General features: G+C 45.8%; 1 protein-coding gene and 1 long non-coding RNA gene across 4 annotated transcripts; both read right to left on the bottom strand.

Annotated features, from left to right (window-relative positions):
• Positions 1 to 645: 645 nt before the first annotated feature.
• On the bottom strand, positions 646 to 6,626 carry LOC143834442 (uncharacterized). Its single transcript, XR_013229774.1, has 4 exons — positions 6,532 to 6,626; positions 2,613 to 4,117; positions 1,331 to 1,782; positions 646 to 1,223 (listed from the first exon to the last, which is right to left on the bottom strand). It is a non-coding gene; the product is annotated as an uncharacterized LOC143834442 (long non-coding RNA).
• A 2,148-nt stretch (positions 6,627 to 8,774) lies between these two features.
• LOC143834209 (uncharacterized) lies at positions 8,775 to 24,786 on the bottom strand. Of its 3 annotated transcripts, XM_077330822.1 has the most exons (11): positions 24,728 to 24,786; positions 23,384 to 23,733; positions 22,739 to 22,847; positions 21,810 to 22,216; positions 21,163 to 21,274; positions 19,680 to 20,086; positions 19,010 to 19,076; positions 17,682 to 18,088; positions 13,408 to 13,507; positions 12,354 to 12,407; positions 8,775 to 10,683 (listed from the first exon to the last, which is right to left on the bottom strand). In XM_077330822.1, exons 2-11 carry the CDS (start codon positions 23,717 to 23,719, stop codon positions 9,635 to 9,637), a joined length of 3,048 nt encoding a protein of 1,015 aa, XP_077186937.1. In that variant the 5' UTR covers positions 23,720 to 23,733; positions 24,728 to 24,786; the 3' UTR covers positions 8,775 to 9,634. The 3 variants fall into 3 exon arrangements, with proteins under 3 accessions (XP_077186937.1, XP_077186938.1, XP_077186939.1); XM_077330823.1 differs by lacking the exon at positions 12,354 to 12,407; XM_077330824.1 differs by lacking the exons at positions 8,775 to 10,683; positions 12,354 to 12,407 and having other exon boundaries at positions 13,408 to 13,544.
• Between the last annotated feature and the right edge of the window lie 818 nt (positions 24,787 to 25,604).

Genomic DNA, 25,604 nt, shown 5'->3' with positions numbered 1-25,604 from the left:
CTCACAGGGTGTCTGTTGTGGGGAGAGGAAAGGGAAGGTGAATGTAAGCCACTCTGAGACTCCTTTCGCATATAAGAACCAACTCTCCTTCTTCTTCTTCTTGAGCTGTATGTCGAAATCATGTTGTTGATGTAACAAACTTCTGTTTTAATTATTTTTAATTCATTACATTTTAGGCACAAGGCTTATGGGCTATTCAGCCTTCATGAATGAAATGAAAATATATCCTTTCAGTATCTAGTCCAGAACTGGAATTGACTCCATACATTTTTTAAAAAGCATACAATGTGACAACCCAGAACCCCAAGTCATTGTGGGAAAGCCCCATCTTTCACACAGCAAATTCGTATCAGGAAGATAAAGTAACATTTTCCTCCAGGGTTCAGGTAACGCATCACCATTTCTGAATAGCCGACTTTAAAACTGGACTCTGCTGACTCAGTGGTATCCAATTCAGCAACTACATTCAAATCCCCGTCTGAGAGGTCTACACAAGCCAAAACCCCATCAGGCTATATTGCATAGATTTTCCAGTCAGATTTAATATGATCCAGTCCTTTTCAGCTTTCTGCATCACACCCTTTGCATTAGAGCAGGGGTAGTCAAACTGCGGCCTTCCTGATGTCCATGGACTACAATTCCCATGAGCATTTGCTGGCAGTGGCTCATGGGAATTGTAGTCCATGGACGTCTGGAGGGCCGCAGTTTGACTACCCCTGCATTAGGGCAAGACTGAAGCTCGTGTCAACACGCAACAGATTCCAGGGTGAAGGAACTGGAGGAGAAGCACAGGACAGAATCTTCACTTGCTGCACCTGTCACCAGGTAATCAAACATTCTGTAATGGGGAACAAGCCAATACTGCTAAAATGGGCCTCATTCTCCTGCAGATTGATGTGGATTTTCACGTGTGTACTGCAAGAACAGATTTGGTACTGTGACTTTCCCCACAATCTACACGTTTATCCAGCTTCCCTCCTGCATGGGATTGTTTAGGAACTGAAAACTTTGAACTGCAACTCAACCTTCTCCGACTCTCCGAGCAGTCATACGGTTTCTCTCCTGTGTGCGTTCATCAGGGGTGGCCAAATTGGGGGACAGTTTGGCCACCCCTGATTCTATATCTTGTAAGAGGGGAATTAGGAGCAAACTTTCTCCAGTGCTTCATGCATGGATAATGGTGACTCTCCTGGGTGAGGTCGTTTATGGCAGGGGTAGTCAGCCTGTGGTCCTCCAGATGTTCATGGACTACAATTCCCATGAGCCCCTGCCAGCAGGGGCTCATGGGAATTGTAGTCCATGAACATCTGGAGGACCACAGGTTGACTACCCCTGGTTTATGGGATAACAGGTTGGAACTGGTTCTAAAGCTTTCCCTCACACTCTGAACATTTATATGGCTTCCCTCCTGCGTGAGTTTGTTTACGCTTTGATAGACCCGAACTGCAAGCAAAAATTTCCCCACATGCTGAGCATATGTCGGTTTTTGTCTTTTTTTCAGGATCACCTGACTTTGGGGAAGGTCAGAATGCCACTTTCTCTGTCCTCCATTTCTCTCCCGCAAGAAGCCGCCTCACATAAAACTTTGGTCTGCTGAGAGAAAACCTCTTCTCATTGGATTTGGTTGGGCACAACTTTCTAGTCCCTTCGGACTTCCTTCCTGTCCCTCAGTCCCCCGGGGAAAATGCATTCCATCTCTCAGTGGCCCAGTGAAATCACTTTGCTCAGGAACTCCCTGCTAAAGATAGTCCTTCTCATCCTCACTTCCTTTTCCGGCATCTCCTGGGGAAAAAAAAAAAGAACTGTAATTTAAATAATCTATATTTCACATGGAAGGAATCGTCTCCCTCCTGCTGTTGTTATTATTCTATATCAGGGGTCCCCAACCCCTGGTCTGCGGCCCGGTACCAGGCCGCAAAGACCATCAAACCGGGCCGCCAGCGGCCACACCTGCCTCCCCCCCTGCAGCGAGAGGGGGGGGCAAAGAGGCCAGTATGGCAGCCGGCGCGCCAGCGACACAAACGCGCACGCGCGGAACTGCCACGCATGCGCGTTTGCGCCCCTGGTGGCCAAAACACGCATGCACGGCAACTCTGCGCATGCATGTTAGCGCCACCTGGTGGCCAAAACGCACATGTGCAGCAATTGGGCATGCACGTTTATGAGCAACTGCGGCAGCCGGGCCGCTGGCTCTCCCCCACCCCCGGAGGCAGTCCCCGACCAGAAGAAGGTTGGGGACCGCTGTTCTATATAATTTCAGGTGACGTTTTAATGGCTGCCTTGGGAGGAATTTCTGCACGGTGCAGAAGCTGCATGGCGCCCTTTTGTCAGTCATGCACAATGTATGTCCTATCAAGTGATTAATCCAGCCTTTCTCACCCATTGAGAAACCCCCTGAAACATTCTGCAGGCTTTGAGAAACCCAAGAAGGGGTGTGATTATGCAGAATATGGTTGGGAAGCATAGCTGTATCCATGCCAGTCCCGGGGCTCCTCCCCGTCCCATCCAAATCTGTCTACTACTGTCAGTCCCCTCCCTGATCATGCCCAACTTTAAAGGATACATGCCCTCCAGACACAGGCCTTCATCAAGTCAGGCACATGAATCCTTACCCAGTCTCACAAGTTCTCCACCACTCTCCTGCTTGACTTCCACACGTAAATCGTCTGCTGCACATGAATCTTTACCCAGCCCAGCACCATCTTCATCACTCTCTTGCTTGACTTGCGTATTCAGGATGTCTGCTGCGCATGAATCTTTACCCAACCAGCCAGCTTCTCCATTGTTCTCCTCGCCATCCACACTCGGGCTATCTGCTGCCCATAAAAGTTTACCCAACCAGCTGGTTTCTCCATCACTTTCTGGCTTGACTTCCACACACAACTTGTCTACTGCGCATGAATATTTCCTGAGCCAACCAACTTCCTCTCCCTCCACCTCCTGCTTCACCTCCACAGACAGGGTCTCTGCAGGAAATGGTTCTCTCTCCAGCCTCCCATCTTCTCCATGTCTCTCCTTGTCTTCCAAAGTCTGAGGCTCTTCTGCACATGAATCTTTACCCAGCCAACCACCATCTTCATCACACTCTTGCTTGACTTGTGTATTCATAGTGTCTGCTGCGCATGAATCTTTACCCACCCAGCCAGCTTCTCCATTGTTCTCCTCGCCACCCACACTCAGGCTGTCTGCTGCCAATAAAAGTTTATCCAGCCAGCTGATTTCTCCATCACTTTCTGGCTTGACTTCCACACTCAAAGTGTCTACTGCGCATGAATCATTCCCCAGCCAACCACCATCTTCCTCTGCCTCCTGCTTGACCTCCACAGCTACGGTCTCTACAGGAGATGGTTCTCTCTCCAGCCTCCCATCTTCTCCATGCCTTTCCTTGACTTCCAAAGTCCATGAATCTTTATTTGCCCAGTGCGTTTCTTCACCACTTTGCTGCTTGAACTCCATGTTCAGGTTGTCTCCTGCACATAGATATTTATCCAACCAGCTGATTTCTCCATCACCCCCTTGCTTGGTGTCCACACTCAGGTTGTCTCCTGCGCATAAATATGTATCCAACCAGCTGATTTCTCCATCACCCCCTGGCTTGGCATCCAGACTCAGGTTGTCTCCTGCGCATAAATATGTATCCAACCAGCTGATTTCTCTATCACCCCCTGGCTTGGTGTCCACACTCAGGTTGTCTCCTGCGCATAAATATGTATCCAACCAGCTGATTTCTCCATTGCCTTTCATACTCACATTGTCTGTTGGGCATAAATATTTATCTAGCCAGCCAGCTTCTCCATCATTCTCTTGCTCCACCTTCACATGCAGGACATCTGCTGGACATAAATCCTCACTCACCCATCCAGGGTCTCCATCATTGTCCTGCTTGGCTGCCAGACCCAGCTTGTCCACAGCGTATGAATCTGTACCTAGCCAGCCAGCTTTATCATTCCTCTTTTGCTCGACTTCTGTATTTAGAAGGTCTGCTGCCCATGAATCTTCACCCAGCAAAATGGCTTCAGCATCACCCACTGGAAGGCCCTCCATCTTCACAGCCTCTGAGGCATCCAGTTCTGTTGAGGGGAGAATCAAGACACACCTCTGCCAGCCATCTGGACACCTGAAACCAAAGAATATGTATTAAGTCAGGACATCTGACAGGGCTCAAGATTACATTAGTGCAGTCATTCTCAGCCAGCGTTACTAGTTACTCTAGGGTCATGCCAGAGCCCCCGAAGGGTTACTCCAAATCCCCCCAACCAGCAGAGTGTTTAATTTTACACACAGGGAGAGACAGACACACACATACACACACAAATATATACTTATAAATAAAATTTTATTATATTTTATTATAAATAAAAATATAAAATAAAATAATATAAATTATAATATATAAATTATAATATATAAAATAAAATAAAAACTAAATATATATAATAAAATTATATAAAATATATTTTATTATAAATAAAATTATGTTATATATATATGTATATGTGTATATGTGTATATGTGTATATGTGTGTGTATGTATGTGTATATGTGTGTATATATGTGTGTGTGTGTGTATGTGTATATGTGTGTGTGTGTATATATGTGTGTGTATGTGTGTGTATACACATGCACGCACGCGCGCACACACACACACACACACACACACACACACATATATATATACACATTTAATTAACCCGGGGAGGAGTCAGGAGAACAGAGTGGCTTTTTGCTCATCTGTCTTGTCTGTGGGGGCCTTGTTGGATTCACACACAATGGGAAAGGGATTGGGAGGGAAGAGCTGAATCTGCTGCACTCCCCCCATTGGCTCCTCCCAGTTCCCCTCCTCAGACTTTCTTCTCAAGAGCCCTGCTGGCACAAGATGGCTGGAGGAAGGCCGTTGCAAGCAAAGGAATCCAGATATTCAAGCAGGAGAGAGCTGTGCCCAATGCCACGGAGTCTACCTTTCAAAGTAGCCATTTTCTCCAGGGAAACTGTTCTCTGTGGTCTGGAATTGTAATTCCAGGCAATCCCCAGGTCCTACTAGGCATGTTTACCGTGTGCGTGGCATCACTAATAAAATAAAATGCTTGTTAAATAAGAAGTCAGTTTAATTTTTGTGGGTGCAGTCCCTTGCCTGAGCAAAACAAGGCAGCAATCGTCTCAGTCCATCATGCAAAGCAGCAGTTCTCCTCAGGGGAAATGATCAGTGTGATTTGGAGATCTCTTGTAACTCTGGGAGATCTCCAGGTACCACTTGGCAATCCAAGCGAGACCTGAGAATATATTTTCCCAGGCTCGGAAATGGCTGCGGGGGGAAACCTGGGAAGAAAGGAATCCTTGTGCAGGCTGTGCACAGTCCTTTCACTGGATCCGGGTGTCGTAGCTTTTGGCTAGGGATGCCAGCCTCTAGGTGGGGCCTGGGAATCCCTGGCTCATCTCCAGACTATCCATCCCCCATTCCTTTACCGTTGTGAGTGAATTCAACAAGGCCACCACAGACCATAAAGATGAGCAGAATTATAGAGTTGGGACTCCTGGGTCATCTAGTCCAACCCCGTGCACTGTGCAGGACACTCACAACCCTATCACTCATCCACTGTAACCTGCCACCCCCTTGAGCCTTCACAGAAACAGCCTCTCTGTCAGATGGCTATTCAGCCTCTGTTTAAAAATCTCCAAAGATGGAGAACCCACCACCTCCCGAGGAAGCCTGCTCCACTGAGAAACCGCTCTGTCAGGAAAGTCACTCTGTCCTCCTGACTCCTCCCTGGATTAGCTAATTTTAAATATATATATATTTTAAAAAAAATTAAAAACCAACTCAAGTAACCCCAATTGAGAATGACTGACCTATGAGACTGGTGGGGCTGAGAGAGCTCTGAGAGAACCGCTCTGCAAGAACAGCCCTAGGAGAACTGTGACTAGCCCAAGGTCACCTAGCTGACTGCATCTGGAGGAGTGGGGAATCAAATCCAGATAAGGGAATACCTCTTTCAGCCACTGCACCACGTTGGCTCTCAAGATTAATCCTGAATCAAGATATTATTTTCAAAAAGCAAACTTCTAGGGTTTTGTCCTCAATAACACCGGAGAACTCAGGGACACAAATTGTAACGTGGTCCCAGACTAAAGATTCTGCTTTCCTCCAAACATTTGTCTATTGGTCGTTAATAACCTCAGCAATTAATGGGAACTTCTGTTTTCAGAGGTTGCATGTCCTGAAAACGTCTGAACCAATTCTAAGCAGGTCTACTCTGGATCTTTCTCGAGTCTATTGGGGCTCACTCCAGGAAAGCATTAATAAACTCACAGATTATATCAGACAGGAGCAAAAGGGACTCTTTGGTCATGTTCAAGCATTCCCACCTCTTGAGCTTGGTCTATATATGAGAAAGCAAGGCTAGAAGGAATCCAAGCCATGGTGAGAACCAAACAATGTGACCTGAGATTTAACAAGCCCCTTATGCTCTTTCACACTGCTTCACAGGCTCTTGTTAGCCCCTGTCCCCATCCCCCCCCCCTTTGCCCACTCACCTAGTCTTGGGGAAAAGCCCATATCAATTAATAGAAGGGCCGCTCTAGACAAATTTCCCCACCAAAGAAGACCCAGGACTGCTGGGGAGGCCACACCCATTTATGGGCTTCTGGAAATTAGGGCTCTGAACTTTTAACCCTTTCCAGCCCCTCCCAAATAAAGGGCAAAGGAAACATGAGGGCTAGCTCTCCCTGATCCCAATTATATTCCGGGTGGCAGATGGAGATTTAGTACACGGAGCATTTCCATTCAGTGTACACCTCTGCTTGAGTTTCTACCTGCCACGATGCTCAGAACAGAGGCAGCAAAGAATTGGTCTGCAGGTCCCCAGCATACAGGTGTCAGCCTTCAGGTGGGACCTGGGGACCCCTGGAAATACAGCTCCTCTGCAGACTACAGGAATCTGGAGAAAATACATTTGACAAATCTGGAGTAGTTGGTTCCAATAATATACTATACTATTAATTAATATATCGCTGTAAAGACTGGGATGACCATAAGCTTCACTGGAATTTTTGATTGCTTTCTCTTTTCTTCTCATCCATTTGCCTTGAAAAATAATGCTGTCCCTTTTCAAAGCCCATCTTGCCAACTGTACAAAACCCAATTTCCTACTGCTAGGGTTGCCAGCTCCAGGTGGGGAAAAACTGGGAGACTTTGAGGGTGGAGCCTGCAGAGGGTGGGGTTTGGGGAGAAGGACTTGGGGTATAATGCTACAAATGGGGCATAATGCTACAAAGCCTACCTTCTAAGCAGCCCTTTCATAGAATCATAGAGTTGGAAAGAATCCCATGGGTCATCTAGTCCAATCCCCTGCCCTATACAGGACACTCACAACCCCATCGCTCATCCACTGTCACCTGCCACCCCCTTGAGTCTTCACAGAACCAGCCTCCGTCAGATAGCTCTCCAGCCTCTGCTTAAAAATCTCCATAGATGGAGAACCCACCATCTCCCAAGGAAGCCTGGTCTGTCCCTCCCCAGCAAGAGAGAACAACTCTGCTCTATCCTCTACATGGCAGCCTTTTAAATACTTGAAGATGGTTATCAGATCCTCCCCCCCCCCCAACCTTTCCTCATATGTCTTGATCTCCAAACCCCTCACCATCTTTGTTGCCATGCTCTGGACATGCTCCAGTTTGTCTTTCCTCCAGGGGAACTGATCTCTATTGCCTGGAGGTGAGCTGTAATTCCAGCCTGGAGCCTGGTTTGCCCACATTTTATTTTTCTGCCCCACCATATGTGACACGCTGCACTTTAGAATAAACCCTGCCATGGAGGTCATTAATTCTAGAATGGTCTGTTCTGGAATGGTTACGATTTTTAGTCTTAAGAACTTGGGTATTTTTTTTTGTTGCTTCTGTCTATTTTTCTTAATGAACTAGCATGTTCCACGTGACCTCATTTTAACATTATGAACAGAATAGCATGTGATCACGTTATTTTCCCTGTTGAAACAAAACAGTAATTACCAGCCTTTGCAATCGCTTACCTACCGCATGTGCTATGTTGGAATTGGAAAGTGGTCAGTGAGCACCACGATGTTTTAAAATTTTATGTTTTATGTTTCAAAATTGTCATCTCTCAGCCTTAATCTAGGCTCAGTGCATCATCTTGACCAAGTCACTATTGACTATTTCTAACCTGCCTCTTGGGGTTCTTTTTGTACGCAGAGTTTAAATATGCAAGAGAAGCTGAGCACCAAGCTGCTTAAAAGAATAAAATTGTCTTAGTAAGAAGAGAAACAAATGTTGTGACTATGAAAGGAGAGAGAGAGAGAGAGAGAGAGAGAGAGAGAGAGAGAGAGAGATTCCTAACTGTCTAACTGTTGTTCTTCAGTCAGTCTGTCTGTTCTACAGGAAAGCAGGGAGGAGGTATGCTCAAAGGAGATGTCTCCAAATGAGCCAATCAATAGAAGACTCTGAAAAATATCACGAAATTCCTATTCTAAATATGCTAACGACACAGCTGAGTGCTGTGTTTAGGCTCCCCCATCCTCCGAAGGAAAAAAGGACAGCAAATGACTCCTCTAAATTAAAATCATCTATTTTAAAACAATGGGTCTTTATTGAGTTTGAAGAATGTATCCCCCTCAGCATCCAACCCTGAAATGGAACCCACCACCATTATGTTTTATAGCAGGGGTAGTCAACCTGTGGTCCTCCAGATGCCCATGGACTACAATTCCCATGAGCCCCTGCCAGCAGGGGCTCATGGGAATTGTAGTCAATGGACATCCGCAGGACCACAGGTTGACTACCCTTGTTTTATAGTACAAGGTATGCCATGTGACAAACCCTAAGTGGAATGCATTGTGAAGTGGACCCATGTGTCATATATATCATATATTTGTATTAAAAAGATAAAACATTTTTCCTAAAGTCTCAGGCAGCCCACCGCCGTTTCTAAAAAGCACATTTAAAAATTGGGCTGTCTTGATCCAACGGAACAGAAAATCCATCCAGATCCCTGCCTTAGACATTCTGAGAGGTGTCCACTGACTGATAAATCCATCTTAGCTCTTGTACAGATTAACCCGATCGAGTCCTGTGACACCTTTCTTTCACCTGTTAGAAGCATGTCTTTTGCTTTTGATTAAAACTCCAGCATTGATCAACAGGCAAGTAGGTCATGGGACAGAAGGAAAGGAATGGGGAGAGGCATTGGGCACAATCTCACTCGTGGCAAACGCTGCATTCATCAGGTAATCAAAAAGATGGGACCAGCAGGCAATCTAATGAATTGTGCACATATGGCAAAGTCCCCTAGGCAAGTTCTCTCAAAGTTCCTCCGTAGCATGGGTGTTCATATGAGTCTTCTGATGTATCCTCTGAGTGAACCTTCTCCCACACTTGGAGCGTTGAAATGGCTTCTCTCCTGCGTGAATTCGAACATGCACTGAAAGTTTTGAACGGAAACAAAAACTTTTCCTGCGATATAAATGTGTACATGGCTTCTTGCCTGTGTGAGGTCATTTATGCCTTGAATGGTAGGAACTGATAGTAAAACATGCCCCACAATAGGGGTGTTTATATGGGCTTCTTTGTGGGTTCGCTAATGCTTTGAAAGCGCTGAACAAGAATGAAAATAATTGCGCACCGTCTACGCACACTTCACACCTGTGTGAGATTGTTCATGCCTTGAAAGCTTGGAGCTGGTAATAAAACGTTCCCCACAATATGAGCATATATATGGCTTCTCCCCAGTGTGGGCTTGTTCATGTTCGGTCAATCCAGAACTCGAAGCGAAACACTTCCCACAGAGTGAGCATTGATATGGCTTCTCGCCTGTATGAGTCCGCTCATGCCTCGAAAGGTTATAACTGGAAATAAAAGATTTCCCACAAGATGAGCATTGATATGGCTTCTCTCCCGTATGGGTTCGTTCATGCTTTAAAAGGCTTGCATTAGAACAGAGACCTTTCCCACAATGTGAGCATTGGAATGGCTTCTCCCCTGTGTGAGACCGTTTATGCCTTGAAAGGTTGGAACGGGTAGTAAAGCATATCCCACAATACGAGCATTGATATGGCTTATCTCCTGTGTGGGATCGGAGATGTATTGAAAGGTAGGTATGGGTCCTAAAAGAACTCCCACATTCTGAGCAGGTATATGGCTTCTCTCCTGTGTGAATTCGCTCATGCTTTGAAAGGTCAGATTTTGCACTAAAGCATTTCCCACAATGTGAGCATTTATATGGCTTCTCTCCTGTGTGAATTGGTTCATGCTTTGAAAGGTCAGATTTTGTACTAAAGCATTTCCCACAATGTGAGCATTTGTATGGCTCCTCTCCTTTTTGGATTTGTTTGTGTCTTAAAATAGACGCTTTTATGCCACTATATTTGGGGAGTTTTTTCTTTTTCTGGACTTCCACACTCTTGAGGATGCCAGATTTCAGCACCAACTTTTCACCATATTCTGTGTCCGGTGTTCTTCTCAAACAGGTTTCTCCACCTAAAATTTGGTCAGCTTCTCTTCTCACTGGATCAAGTTGGGCACAACTTTCTAGTCCCTGCTGAATTTCTTGTTGTATCTCAGCACCAAGGAAAGCCATCTGTTGTCCAACTACAGGTGACCCAATAGGACCAGTTTTCTCAGATTTGCCCGACTGAACAATCACCTCCTCTCCCACCATCGCTTGTACAGCAGCTCCTTCAGGGAAGGGAAAAAAGGAAGAGTATCAATTTTAATCAACTCGTCTTAACTTGGAGGGAAGGAGATACCACCCATGTTTTATTCTTTCTATTGTCAGTTGCCTAGCTTTATCAGCCTCCCTGCTGGGGGAAGTTCTACTCAAATATAGCCATAGAATGAATCCAGCGGCCCCTTCAAAACTGCTCACTTAAGGAAGTGAGGGTTTCTTTTGTGGGGAGGGGAAAGGGAAGGTGAATGTAAGCTGCTTTGAGACTCCTTCAGGCGGCATATAAGAGCCAACTCTTTGGGGCTTTTCGCACGCCTTCAAAATCGCACAATGGTTGCCAATTGAAAACGCTACTGATTTGCTGTTATGCACAACGTCGTTGACAATCTGCCACACACCTGAAACCAATCTGCAAAAAGCGCTTCCTTGTAGCGCTTTCAGGGAAATCCCCAAAAGTGGATTCACCCTCCGGAAAGCGATACACTCCTGCAACCAATCTGCAACACTAGCGAAAAAGACCTGTGCGTTAACATTGTTGCGGTTTCTACAAAGTCCCTCCCCCTGGCTCTCTCCTCTGATCTTCCGGCGAAGCGATCACCATTTTTTTTTCTCCGAGCGAGCGGGGATAAACGCACCAGCGAGCCTCTTTCTGTTTAGAGGCTTCCCCGGCTTCAGTCCCTCCCCAGGGTCACTAAAGCACAAACAACAGAAAAGCCCGTTTGCTGATGTATTTTCCCTTTATTTTTTACACATTCATTCAGCCGAAAATCGGGCCCGTGAGGGGGGGGGGTTTCACTCGGAGGGAGCGTGGCAACGATGCAATGACAGCTCAAACACACCAGGCAGCTGGATGGGTCTCTCCGTTGCAACGAATCAACACAGATTCGTTGCAATGGGTCTGTTTTTTTTTTTAACTTTCTTAAAGGGAAAGGGGCTGTTTGGGAGCATGCTAACGGCTGCCCATTGGATTTTCAGCCGAAAATCGGGCCCGTGAGAGGGGGGGGGATTTTTTTTTTTCACTCGGAGGGAGCGTGGCAACGATGAAATGACAGCTCAAACACACCAGGCAGCTGGATGGGTCTCTCCGTTGCAACGAATCAACACAGATTCGTTGCAATGGGTCTGTTTTTTTTTTTTTTTTAAACTTTCTTAAAGGGAAAGGGGCTGTTTGGGAGTATGCTAACGGCTGCCCATTGGCTGCTTGACGGCCAGGGGCGGGACGAGCTTGGCAATAGCGCTTCCTTTCTAGCGATTTTTGCCGAGACCGGAAGCCTGTGGGAAACGCTACAAAACGCAACTGGATTCCACTACAAAGGCAGGTATGCATAATGACGAATTCCACTATTTTAAATGGCGATTTTTCATTCAGCAACCAATTTGCTACAAAGATCCCGGTGCGGAAAGCCCCTTCTTCTTCAGTAATATCAGGGCTCTCTCAGGGTCAACCACCTCACAGGGTATCTGTTGTGGGGAGGGGAAAGGGAAGGTGACTGTAAGCTGCTTTGAGACTCCTTCAGGTAGAGAAAAGCAGCATATAAGTACCAACTCTTCTTCACTTCTACCTGGAAACTTTTGCATGGCATTTCATATGCGATTAAAGAAAGGCCAGCCCCCTCCCCTAATTTCTTGCAAAGACCTCTTAAGGAACCAGGTGGACTGAGAAGGCCACGCCCTTTCCCACCTTCCAGCTGCTGAGATTCTGATGAATCATGGTTGTCCATCTCTGATCTTTGGGCTGCAAATGAAAATCAACACTGGTAAATGCCAAACAGTAACCCGCCAGAAAACATCTGGATAGACTTCTGGCTACATAAACCAAAAAAGACTTAAAAACACAAAACAAAAGCATTATATGTACAGAATCTGCCTCCTGGTGGTGAGAGGGTTAGCCAATTAACATGCCCAGTTTTAATTAGCTGTTATGGCCGGTGTCTTCACTCAACTCTCTTTGAAAGGTCATACCCCTAGAATTTGCTTGCTTATTTCCCTCATCGATACATAGCACAACAACACTCAGGATAAACCCACATACTGTTTATTGAATTCATACTAAATGGCAACATGGTCCCGTGCATTTTCTCCATTTCACCATGCTTTGGACTCCGCCCCATCCCTCACATCATAATTGTCATTTAATTTGGAGGATCCATTTATTGCCTTGCTCATTGTATGAATTCTACATTTTTTTGCATTGTCTTTTAAAAGATCGCCCAGTTTATGATGAAGACAAGGCAAATAAATCATCAGTTCAGATGCAAAATTGAAAAAAAGAGAGACTTGAAACTCAAATCTGATCAGGATAACAGGTGAGGCTCCTTTCCCTTCCCCCCCCCCCATCCGAAATGGACCCTACAGTACTGGGGAAATAAGTTCCCTGCAGCTGCTGCCTGGCTAGAGGATGACAAGATGGGTCAGAAGACTCAAGATGGGTCAGAGAATAACGCCATAGAGTCTGCAGGGGAACAGACATCTAGTCTTCAAATGAGTTGCCATTCCAGAAGATCACCAGTCCCTTACTGGGGGATGCGACCCCTACTGGGAGGACCCCAAGCCAACTCTTGCCAAGTGAGCTATCAGGTTTCATTTTTAAGAGAGGGACGACATCATCTGCCTTCCTTGTAGATTCCCAACATCAAGGATTCTGGCACTTTGTACCCCAAAATGAGAAACCGCAAAGATCTCTTCTCTCTCCAGAGAATACTTCAAATCCCAAAATCGCAAAACACAAATCTTACTCGTCAAGCTAGCCCTTGTATCCTCCTTTGTCATGACCACAGTCTTTAAAGAACTCGATGGACTCAGATTCAGCGGTATCTTTTCCAGCACAAGTGGCACCTAAAACAGATGGGTTTTCTCAGAATATTTTGGAAGGCTGCAAAAAGCAAGAGATACAGGACTGCTTTTTTTCTGTCTGTCGTTACCCCAATTCCCATACCTTATTTTATTTATTTTATTTATTTGGATTTGTATACCGCCCGTTCCTTGCGGCTCTGGGCGGTTTACATTGAACACTGAATAACTCTTACATGGAACATTACATAGTCTGTAACATTGAGCAACCTTCAATAAAATTGCAACAATTCAACAGTAATACAATATATAATAAAATTGGGAGGTCAATTATTTCAGTCATGGGAGGGTTTCTGAGCGGGGACTAGTAGATGTTCTGCCTCAACTGAATGCCTGGTGGGGGAGCTCCCTTCTGCAGGCCCTGCAGAACTGTGGAAGTGCGGGCAGGGCCCTGATCTCCTCAGGGAGCTCATTCCATTAGGTGGGGCCAGAACCAAGAAGGCTCTGGCCCTTGTTGAGGTCCGACGCACTTCTTAGGAGCCAGGGATCCGCAGCCAGTTGGAGGTGGCGGAACGTAAGGCTCTTTTGGGGGTATAGACAGTGAGGCTCTCTCAAATACACTGGGCCCAAACTGCATATGGCCTTAAAGGTGATTACCAGAACCTTAAGCTTGATCCGGAATTCAACTGGGAGCCAGCCGAGCTGCTGGAGTACCGGCCGGATGTGGGATCTCCACGGTGTTTTAGTGAGAATCCTGGCTGCAGCATTCTGAACCAGCTGTAGTTTCTGGATCAAGGATAAGGGTAGGCCTACATAGAGCGAGTTGCAGAAGTCCAGTCTAAAGGTGACCGTCGCATGGATCATTGTGGCTAGGTGCTCTGGGTCCAGGTAGGGCGCTAGTAGCTTGCCTTGGCAGAGGTGATAGAATGCCAGCCTTTGTGACCTGGGCTTCCATTGTGAGGGAAGCATCCAGAGTGATATCACGCCCAGGTTCCTGGCGGAGTGTGTTGGTGAGAGCTGCACACCGTCCAGGGTGGGCAGAGGCGCTTCTCCCGTAGCCCCTTCTTACCCAACCACAGGACCTCCGTCTTTGTAGGGTTGAGCTTCAGGCAACTCTGTTTGATCCATTTTATCACCGCTTCCAGTCATCTGGCTAAGGGTTCTGGGGGAGAGTCAGGGTGGTCATCCATCAGGAGGAAGAACTTGAACCTAACAAATTGCCCCATAGCAGTCACAAATATAAGGCACAAGCCACTGTGGTGTAGTGGTTAGAAGTGCGGACTTCTAATCTGGTGAGCCGGGTTCGATTCTGTGCTCCCCCACATGCAGCCAGCTGGGTGACCTTGGGCTAGTTACAGCACTGAGAAAGCTGTTCTGACTGAGCAGGAATATCAGGGCTCTCTCAGCCTCACCCACCTCCCAGGGGGTCTGTTATGGGAAGAGGAAAGGGAAGGCGACTGTAAGACACTTTGAGACTCCTTCAGGTAGAGAAAAGCGGCATATAAGAACCAACTCTTCTTCTTCTTCAGTAATCTCAGGGCTCTCCTAGCCTCACCTCCCTTACAGGGTGTCTGATGTGGGGAGAGGAAAGGGGAGGTGACTATAAGCTGCTCCGAACCTCCTTCTGGTAGAGAAAAGTGGCATATAAGAGCCAACCCTTCTTCTAATTCCAGAGTTGGTGAAGGATCCAGTACCACACCAAGACAGTAGGGTACAGTGGTTAGGCCAGGCTTTCTCAACAGAGGTTTTGTGAAATCCTGGGCTTTCTTGATGGTCATAGATGGGTGGAAGCATATTTTGCATATTTTTTAAAAATTTGTTAAACATTTATCAGATGATATGACCATATAAAATGCAAGAAAAATAAAATGCAAGAAATCAAAATGGCTGTCTGAGGAAGCTGTACAAATAGCTAAGGAGAGAAGGGAAGTTAAAGGCAAGGGAGAAAGAGAAAGATACACCCAATTGAATGCAGAATTCCAGAGAAAAGCTAGAAGAGATAAGAATGCCTTCTTAAATGAACAGTGCAAACAAATAGAAGAAAACAATAGAATGGGGAGGACCAGAGATCTTTTCAAGAAAATTGGAGATATGAAGAGAACGTTTCATGCAAAGATGGGTATGATAAGGGACCAAAATGGTAGGGACCTCACAGAAGCAGAAGAGATCAAACAAAGGTGGCAAAATTATACAGAAGAACTATACAAGAGCGAGCTTAACATCCCTGATGACCACAATGGGGTAGTTACTGACCTGGAGCCAGACATCCTGGAATGTGAAGTCAAATGGGCCTTAGGAAGTCTGAGCAACAATAAAGCTAGTGGTAGTGACAGCATTCCAGTTGAACTATTCAAAATCTTAAAGGACGATGCAGTAAAAGTGCTACACTCAATATGCCAGCAAATTTGGAAAACTCAACAATGGCCACAAGATTGGAAAAGGTCAGTTTACATTCCAATCCCAAAGAAGGGCAATGCCAAAGAATGTTCAAACTACCGCACCATCGCACTAATTTCTCATGCTAGCAAAGTTATGCTCAAAATCCTACAAGCTAGGCTCCAGCAATATGTGGACCGAGAACTTCCAGAAGTACAGGCAGGATTTCGAAGAGGCAGAGGAACTAGAGATCAAATTGCCAACATACGCTGGATCATGGAGAAAGCTGGGGAGTACCAGAAGAACGTCTACTTCTGCTTCATTGACTATGCTAAAGCCTTTGATTGTGTAGAGCACAACAAATTGTGGCAAGTTCTTAAAGAGATGGGAATACCAGAGCATCTTATTTGTCTCTTGAGAAATTTATATGCAGGTCAAGAAGCAACAGTGAGAACTGAACATGGAATCACTGACTGGTTCAAAATTGAGAAAGGAGTTCGGCAAGGCTGTATACTGTCGCCTTGCCTATTTAACTTGTATGCAGAGCACATCATGAGAAATGCGGGATTAGAGGAGTCACAAATTGGGATCAAGATTGCAGGGAGAAATATCAACAACCTCAGATATGCAGATGATACCACTCTAATGGCAGAAAGTGAAGAGGAACTAAAGAGCCTGTTGATGCGGGTGAAGGAGGAGAGTGCAAAAGTTGGCTTGAAACTCAACATCAAGAAAACAAAGATCATGGCATCCGGCCCTCTCAATTCCTGGCAAATAGAAGGGGAAGAAATGGAGATAGTGACAGATTTTATTTTCCTGGGCTCCAAGATCACTGCAGATGGGGACTGCAGCAAAGAAATTAAAAGACGCTTGCTCCTGGGGAGGAAAGCTATGGCAAATCTAGACAGCATCCTAAAAAGCAGAGACATCACCCTGCCAACAAAAGTGCGTTTAGTCAAGGCTATGGTCTTCCCAGTTGCAATGTATGGCTGCGAAAGTTGGACCATAAGGAAGGCCGAGCATCAAAGAATTGAGGCTTTTGAACTCTGGTGCTGGAGAAGACTCTTGCGAGTCCCTTGGACTGCAAGGCGAACAAACCAGTCAGTCCTAGAGGAGATCAGCCCTGACTGCTCTTTAGAAGGCCAGATCCTGAAGATGAAACTCAAATATTTTGGCCACCTCATGAGAAGGAAGGACTCCCTGGAGAAGAGCCTAATGCTGGGTGAGATCGAGGGCAAAAGAAGAAGGGGACGACAGAGAATGAGGTGGATGTATGGAGTCACTGAAGCAGTAGGTGCAAACTTAAATGGACTCCGGGGAATGGTAGAGGACAGGAAGGCCTGGAGGATCATTGTCCATGGGGTCGCGATGGGTCGGACACGACTTCGCACATAACAACAACAATGACCATATATGGTCATTTTAACCCACCCACCACAAATGGCCATTGATGGGCCTTGAGGGGGTGGGAAGTGGAGGGGCCCTGGGTGGGCATGTTCACAGCTATGCTTCCCAACCGCATTCTATACAATTGCTTTTGGGGTTTCTCAAAGCCTGAAGGATGTTTTGGGGGTTCCTCAATGGTAAAAAAAAAAAAGTGAGAAAAGCTAGATTAGACTGTTGGACCAGCACCTTGGAGAACAAGATGATTGTGGGCTTGTTCATGAGGGTAAAAATGAAGGAGAAAAAAGATTTTTGAAGGTGTTCTGGATGCCCATTCAGTGGAATAAGAATGGCATCCATATAACCTTCAAGTGGACGGGCAACCCAATTTTCTGTGTTCCGGAGGCCATGCTGATTATCTCATTCCACCTCATCGATTCAAATAAATAAAAATCTTTACCTTTATCTCTGACGGCTCAATGAAGATGGTGAAATACTCTACAGTGTCTTCTGTTGCAGGTGCAGCATTGCTTTTTTGCGACTCAGGAGCTTCTCCGCTGACACCTGGCAAGGTTTCGGCTGCCAGTTGTTCTCCAGGCTGAAAACTTTCAATGCAGTCCTCGGCCACTTGTGTGTTACTAAGCTCTGCTTGGGGAGACCCTGCTGTATTCAGAGAGTCCTGGCGTGAGGTCCCCCAGAATGGCTGCACATCCTCGTTGGGTCTTTTCATTTTTTCAGGAGATGGACTCATCCTCTGCTTGCCTCGAGATCCTACCTCGGTAGGATGAGTCTCTCCCCCAACTTCCAGCGACCTCCTCCGTGGCTTAGGTCCTGCAGAGCGATGGTTCTCGAACTCTGTTCTTTGGGCTACGAATGAAAATCGACATCAGTAAAAGCCAAATCACGTATGCTCAGGAACAGTAACCCACCAGAAAACATCTGGTAGAATTCTGGCTTCCTGATAAAAAACATTGAAAAACACAACGAAAAACATATATATTTATTTATGGAATTACCAGCCACATCTGTAACAAACTAAAATGGGATTCCCAATCAAATTATAACCATTAATAAACTGTAAATCTAATGCTACAATCTTCCAATTTCATATACAGATATCTTACCCTAATGTAAAAAAACACTTTTTAAAAAACTTATAAAGTGTAGTTGTACACATGGGGATGTCACACATTTAAAAGCAGATTTCCTGTGATCAGGTACAATTATACACAACATAAAATACATGTAAACGAATAGAGCTTTCTACAAGCATAAAAAAGCCCTAGGTTAGCAGAAAAATCTGAAACTAAAAACTAAAATAAAACTGAGAATTCTAATCTATTAAACTAAGAGAAGTGGTATCTATAGCTTTAAGAAATGAATGTGTCTGTAGCTAGGCAACCACTATAGTATTGCCAGCCTTTGGGCCTTGGCTTTTGTCAGTAAAAGGCAGCAGTAGGGCCATTCGTAGTGCTAGAGGAATGGGAAGGTGACTGTAAGCCGCTTTGAGCCTCCTTTGGGTAGGGAAAAGTGGCATATAAGAACCAACTCTTCTTCTTCTTCTATTTTGGCCCACTAGGCCAAATACGCTAACTCATCAGGGCTAGGCCTGTAAGTGACCACCGGGCAACTCACTGCAACACAACTATTCAACAGCAACAACCCCCAAAAAGATAGTGAGGTATAGTAATTCAGTTGTTTTGCAACCCAAAAGCATCAACTGCAAAGTTCCTGCTTTATCTCCCCGAGGAGTACTTCCATCCCATAACTGTGGAACAAAAAACTTACCTTTCAAGCCACCCTCTCTCTCCTTTGCCTTGACTCCCATTTTCAAGGAATCTGATGGTCTCAGATCCTGGAAGACAGAATCAAGAGATCTCTCTTTCAACAGCTTTGACATCTAAAAGACAGGTATTTTCTCAGAATACTTTGCAGGGCTGCAAATACCAACAGATAGACTTTCCCCAATGATGAAGATGACTGTTTTATATCTATTATTACACTACTCTCCATAGCCTGATCCTAACAATCAACCCCACAGAAGTTACAAATATAGGGCAGGAGACTAATTCAAGAGTAGTTAAAATATAACCCATCAGCACACCAAGACAGCACGGTACAATGGTTAGACAGTTGGAGTAAGGTCTTGGAGAACCAGGATCAAATCCCAGCTTGGCCACAGAACTTCATGAGATGGTTGTGGACTCGTCCTACACAATCTCAACATAATCCACCCTGCAGAGGATGAAAGCAGATAAGGAGACAATGATGTTTGAAGTTGCTCGGGATCTCCGTTCAGTGGGAAAAAAGGGCAAAGATATAAACACCCATCTATCAAATGTACGAGAAAATCTTCAAACATAGATGAAGCCCAGTTTTCTCTCCTCTGGTGGTCCTACTGATTTTCTCATTCCTTCTCTCAGCTGATGACGCTTATTTAAGTTTAAAAAATCCTTACCTTTAGCTCAGACTGCCCATCAAAGAGGGTGAAACGCTCTGCAACCTTTTCTGTCTGAGATGAGGCACTCCTTCTTCGGGACCCAGGAGCTTGTCCACTGACACCTGGCATGGTTTCGGTTGCCAGTTGTTCTCCAGGCTGAAAACCTTCAATGCAGTCCTCGGCCACTCGTGTGTTACTAAGCTCTGCTTGGGGAGACCCTGCTGTATCCAGGGATTCCTGGTGTGAGGTCCCCCAGAACGGCTGCACATCCTCATTGGGACTTCTCATTTCTTCTTGAGATGGACTCATCCTCTGATTGCCTGGAGATCCTACCTCAGTAGGATGAGTCTCTCCCTCAACTTCCAGCGTCGTCCCCTGTGGCTTAGGTCCTGCAGAGCGATGATTCTCAAACTCTGTTCTTTGGTCTGAGAATGAATATCGACACTGTAAAAGCCAAATCATGCATGCTTGAGAAAACATCAGATAGGCTTCTGTCTATATAACCAAACAGCTTGAAAACATAAAGAAAACACACACACACACACACACACACACACACACACACACACACACACACACACACACACACACACACACACACACATATATATATATATATATATATATATATATATATATATATATATATATATATATATATATATATATATATATATGTTGTTGTTGTTGTTGTTAGGTGCAAAGTCGTGTCCGACCCATCGCGAACCTATGGACAACGATCCTCCAGGCCTTCCTGTCCTCTACCATTCCCCAGAGTCCGTTTAAGTTTGCACCGACTGCTTCAGTGACTTCATCCAGCCACCTCATTCTCTGTCGTCCCCTTCTTCTTTTGCCCTCGATCAATCGCTCCCAGCATTAGGCTCTTCTCCAGGGAGTCCTTCCTTCTCATGAGGTGGCCAAAGTATTTGAGTTTCATCTTCAGGATCTGGCCTTCTAAGGAGCAGGCAGGGCTGATCTCCTTTAGGACTGACTGGTTTGTTCACCTTGCAGTCCAAGGGATTATTTATATATATATATAAATAAGTTCTCTGCAGATGCTTCCTGGCTCTGAGGAGGACAAGATGGGTTCGAAGACATTTTCGGGAGGGTGGTGACTAAACAGGAGATTCCCAGGCCCTACCAAGAGGTTGACAACCCTGCCTGAAGAACACTAACCCAACCTTCATCCAGTGGTCTATTGGGGTGGTCCCCAACCACTGGGCCGCGGCCCCCTCTCCCCACCTCCACCCCCAGTAAGAAACTTTGGGCAATCACCCTCCCCGCCGCCGCTGGTCCGTAGCCTCAAGAAGGTTGCAGATCACTGGTCTATTGGATACCTCAGATTTGATATCGAGAGAGAGATGAGATCATCTGCCTTCACTTCAGATTCCCAACCTCAAGGATTCTGCTATTTTGCACCCCAGAAGGATCAACTGTGCAGATCCCACTTTATCTCCCCAGGGAGTACTTCCATCCCATAACTGCAAAACAAAAACCTTACCTGTCAAGCCACCCTTTCTGTCTTTTGCCTTGACCTCTGCCTTCAAGGGATCTGAGACACTCAGATCCACAAAGAGAGAATCAAGCAACCCTCCTTCCAACTTCTCTGGCACCTAAAAGAGAGGTGTTTTCTCAGGGTATTTTGTAGGGCTGTGAAGAGCAATAGATCCCCTTTCCACAATTGTGAAGATGGCTGCTTTACATCTACCTGTCGTTACACCACTTTCCCCATCCAAATCCTCACAAATAGCTCCAACTGCACTCACAAATATAGGACACAAAACTAATTCCGGACTTGTTGAAATAGAACTTAAGCACCACACCGAGACAGCACGATATAGGGGGTTATTAAACCATTGGAGATCTCTTGGGAGATCCAGGATCCAATCCCAGCTCTGCCACAGAAGTTCACCTAGATGATGCTCTCAAAACAATCCACCTTGCGCTCCTTTTGATGAGGGTAAAAAGGGTTGAGAGGAAACTGATGTTTGAAGCTCCTCTGAAACTCCACTAAGAAAAACAAGCCTAAATTGCAAAATCAATAATCTACAAGTTGACCTGAACCCAGTTTCCATGGTCTGGAGGCCACACTGAGAATCTCATCCCATCTTTCAGCTGCTAACAGTTATTCAAATTAGAAATCCTTACCTTTGGCTCAGACTGCTCAGTCAAGATAAGGAAATGCTCTTCGGTGTTTTCCGCCCTAGGTGAGGAACTATTTCCTTGGGCCACTGGAGCTTCTTCACTGACATCTGGAATGCTTTTGGCTTCCCACTGTCCTCCAGGTCGAAAACCTTCAAAGCAATCCTCCAGCACTTGTGTGTTACTGTATTGTGCATGGGGGGCTTCCCCTGAATTCACAGATTCCTGCAGTGAGATTCTCCAGGATGGTGGCACATCCTCATTCCGTCTTTTGGCTTTTTGTGGAGATGAACTCATTCTCGGAATGCCTGGAGATCCAACTTCCGTAGGATGAGTTTCTCTCCCACCTTCCAGTGACGTCCCCCACGGCTTAGGTTCTCTTGAGTCATGCTTCTCCAACTCTATTCTTCGGGCTGCAAATAAAAATTCAGCGTTGGATAAATGCTAATTCGCCTATGCTAGGGAATAATAGCCATCATCTGGTAGACTTCTGGCTTGGGGAGGGGGGAAAAGCAAATAAAAAACATGAGAGAGGAAGAGAGAGAGAGACGGAATCATCACCCTCACCACTAGCTCACAGGTGGGGTCCCTCAAGGAGCAGGCCTCTCTCCTATCTTATTTAACATCTTCATGTGTCCTCTTGCTCAGCTGGTATGGAGGTTTGGCCTGGGTTGCCACCAATATGGGAATGACACCCAGCTCTTCCTCCTGATGGATGACCAACCCTGACTCTCCCCTAGAAACTTAGCCAGATGCTTGGAAACAGTGACAAAGTGGCTCAAGCAGAGTCGTCTGAAGCTCAGCCCTTCAAAGATGGAGGTCCTGTGGCTGGGTAGGAAGGGACCAAGTGAGAAAGCGTGCTTGCCCAACCTGGACAGAGTGCGACTAGCAGTAGCCTGAATGATTCATCCCATAATTTGGGATGTGAATCTTACCTTCCAAGTTGGCTTCTCCATCTCCCTCGGCCTCCATCTTCAAGAAATCTGATGGACTCAGATCCAGGAAGAGAGACTCAAACGACATCTCTTTCAACAACTCCTGCACCTAAAAGAGACCTGTTTCCTCAGAATGCTTTGCAGGGCTGCAAAGATCAACAGATACTGTTTCCTCGGTCATGACGATGGTTGCTTTATCTTATCATTACACCACTTCCCCACATTCATCCTAACAGATAGACCCACAGCAGCCAACAATGTAAGTCACAAGAGTAACTCCAGAGTAGCTGAAGTATAAACAGGGCTGCCAGCTCTGGGTTGAGAAACGTATGGAGACTTGAGAGCAGAAGCCAGAAGTGGGCGGGTTTTGGGCCAAGGAGGGACCTCAGTGGAGTACAATGCTATGGAGATCTCCCTCCCATGCAGCCATTTTCTCCAGGGGAACTGATCTCTGTTGCCTGGAGATGAGCTATAATTCTAGGGGATTCCCCAGGGCCTAGCTGGGCACTGACATCCTTAAAAATAATGGGTGAAAATAAGTGAGGGTAAACCAACAGTGTGGTGGTTGGTGTCTGCTACCGACCGCCTGACCAACGAGAGGATGTGGATGCTGCACTTTGTGAGCAGCTTGGGAAAATACCTTACCTTTGGCTCAGACAGTTCAGCCAAGGCAGGGAAATACTCTAGAACGTCTTCTGTTCCTGACGAGGTAAAACTTTGTTGCTCCCCAGGAGTTTCTTGACTGACACTTGGCATGCTTTCGGCTGCCCATGGTCCTTCAGACTGTTGGCCAGCAACACCTGCTTCCCTGGAAGAGCCTGGAGAACGTTCAAAGCAATCCCAAAATAGGTCCTCCTTCACTTGTGAGTTATCCCACTGGGCTGGAGGAAAGTCCACTGAACTCAGGTATTCCTGCAAGGAGCTTCCACCTTCCAGCAGACTCCTCCTGGGCTCTGGTTCTGCTGAGTCCTGCTTCTCCATTCCGGTTCTTTAGGCTGCAAATGAGAATCGACCTTGGGAAACGGCAATTCATGTGTCCCCCCCATTTTTTAAAAAGATCTTTATTACGGTCATAGCCCAGGATACCAAAATGAATGCACAATCAGTTGAAGAGCAGTCAGGAAACAAACCACTAAAGCAGCGAAAAGCCTTTCGCCAGAAACGTAAAATAACTAAGACTATCAAACTGCTAAAAGCATAAAAACACATTCTGGCAGTGCTCAGTTGAGATAACACCTAGAAGATTATTCTAATGGATGATGACAGATACACAGCAGCACAATCTGTGTCTATAGAATCATAGAATCATAGAGTTGGAAGGAGCCACACAGGCCATCTAGTCCAACCCCCTGCTCAACGCAGGATCAGCCTCAAGCATCCATGAGAAGAATCATAGAACCATAGAGTTGGGAGGAGCCACACAGGCCATCTAGTCCAACCCTCTCCTCAACGCAGGATCAGCCCAAAGCATCCATGAGAAGAATCATAGAACCATAGAGTTGGAAGGGGCCACACAGGCCATCTAGTCCAACCCCCTGCTCAACGCAGGATCAGCCTTAAGCATCCTAAAGCATCCAAGAAAAGTGTGCATCCAACCTTTGCTTGAAGACTTCCAGTGAGGGGGAACTCACCACCTCCTTAGGCAGCCTATTCCACTGCTGAATTACTCTGACTGTGAAAAATTTGTTCCTGATATCTAGCCTATATCGTTGTACTTGTAGTTTAAACCCATTCATTACTATGAGCAATAAGGAACTATGAAATTGTCCTGGGAGCCCTGGGAATTTATGTAACAAGGGTGAAAAAAATGGGATGTCTACCCTTATAATACTGGCTGTGAAGAGGTATATGTTCTGTTGTTTCTATTTGACCAGGGCCCAGGGTGCTTGCACTCGAAAGCTCACACCTTGAATAAATCTTTGTTGGTCTTAAAGGTGCTACTGGACTCCGATTTTATTGCACCATTTCTCCTTCTTTCTTAGCACTCACCTGCTCCTGAGAACTCTGGGGTTTCACCTGGGACTAAAGAAAGGCCAGTCAGAAATTAAAATTCTTAAAAAAGGCAAGCTGCCTGAAGAAGAGGAAACAGGTGGGCCCATTTATGGGCCTCTAGAAAAGAAGGCACCATCCAGTTAACCCTTTCCAGCCCAGCCCAGAAAGATGGCAGAAGGGGAAAAATTTATTTATTTTTAATTCTCAAATTTAGATGCCACCCTTCTTTCTGGACTCAGAGCAGCTACAAAAAAAAAATCCCAACATTTTAAAACTTATAATTTACATTTAAAACAATCTAAAACTTCAAAGATTTGCTGCCATGTCTCTGTTCAGAGAGGGAGGAGAATGAGGCGCTTTGTTAGTATGCTCAGTTCTCTCCAGTTATGTCTGGCCGTTCTTCGTTTTTTGAGAGAGGCCGGCTCATTGATGGTGAATGTTCAGGTCTCAACACCTCTGAGCAAAAGGGTTGGGTTAACACCTTCCCCTCACCCAAGAGCTCCTTTTATCTGTCCTACGACTATCAAAAGTTCAACACATACAGTATCTTCCCTCACAGCCAATCTGTGCTGAGAGACGCTTTACCAGTTGAATTTCCCCTGGCCATGGTGCAGAATACCAGACCGTTCTCCAGTTCTCTAACATGAGAGCTGAACTGAGGAAGGTGCTGAAGCCCCCAAGGAAACCACCTCTACCCTCCAAGTTTGCATCTGTGTGGCTTGGAGCTTGCTGGTTCAACAGCAAGAACATGTTTTGTACATGCTCAGAGAACATGCTTTCCTAAATCTCACCATCTCTCAGGGAGATGTTTCATGATATTGAAAGTAGTTTGGGGGGTTCAGCTGGGACCAAGGTTGCCAACTGACCCAGCCTG

This window comes from Paroedura picta, chromosome 3 (genome assembly GCF_049243985.1).
Source record: "Paroedura picta isolate Pp20150507F chromosome 3, Ppicta_v3.0, whole genome shotgun sequence".
Classification (NCBI taxonomy): Eukaryota; Metazoa; Chordata; class Lepidosauria; order Squamata; family Gekkonidae; genus Paroedura; species Paroedura picta.
The sequence above is the reverse complement of the archived record's forward strand: the minus strand, read 5'-3'. Positions and strand labels throughout refer to the sequence as shown.

Coding starts and splice junctions, on each gene's coding strand:
- LOC143834209 (XM_077330822.1), bottom strand. CDS start 23,719: ATGGAGAAGCAGGACTCAGCAGAACCAGAGCCCAGGAGGAGTCTGCTG. Junction 22,217..22,738: donor TGGAGAAGCCAACTTGGAAG/GTAAGATTCACA, acceptor TTTTATTTGCAG/CCCGAAGAATAGAGTTGGAG. Junction 19,077..19,679: donor ATGGGCAGTCTGAGCTAAAG/GTAAGGATTTTT, acceptor TCTGTCTTCCAG/GATCTGAGACCATCAGATTC.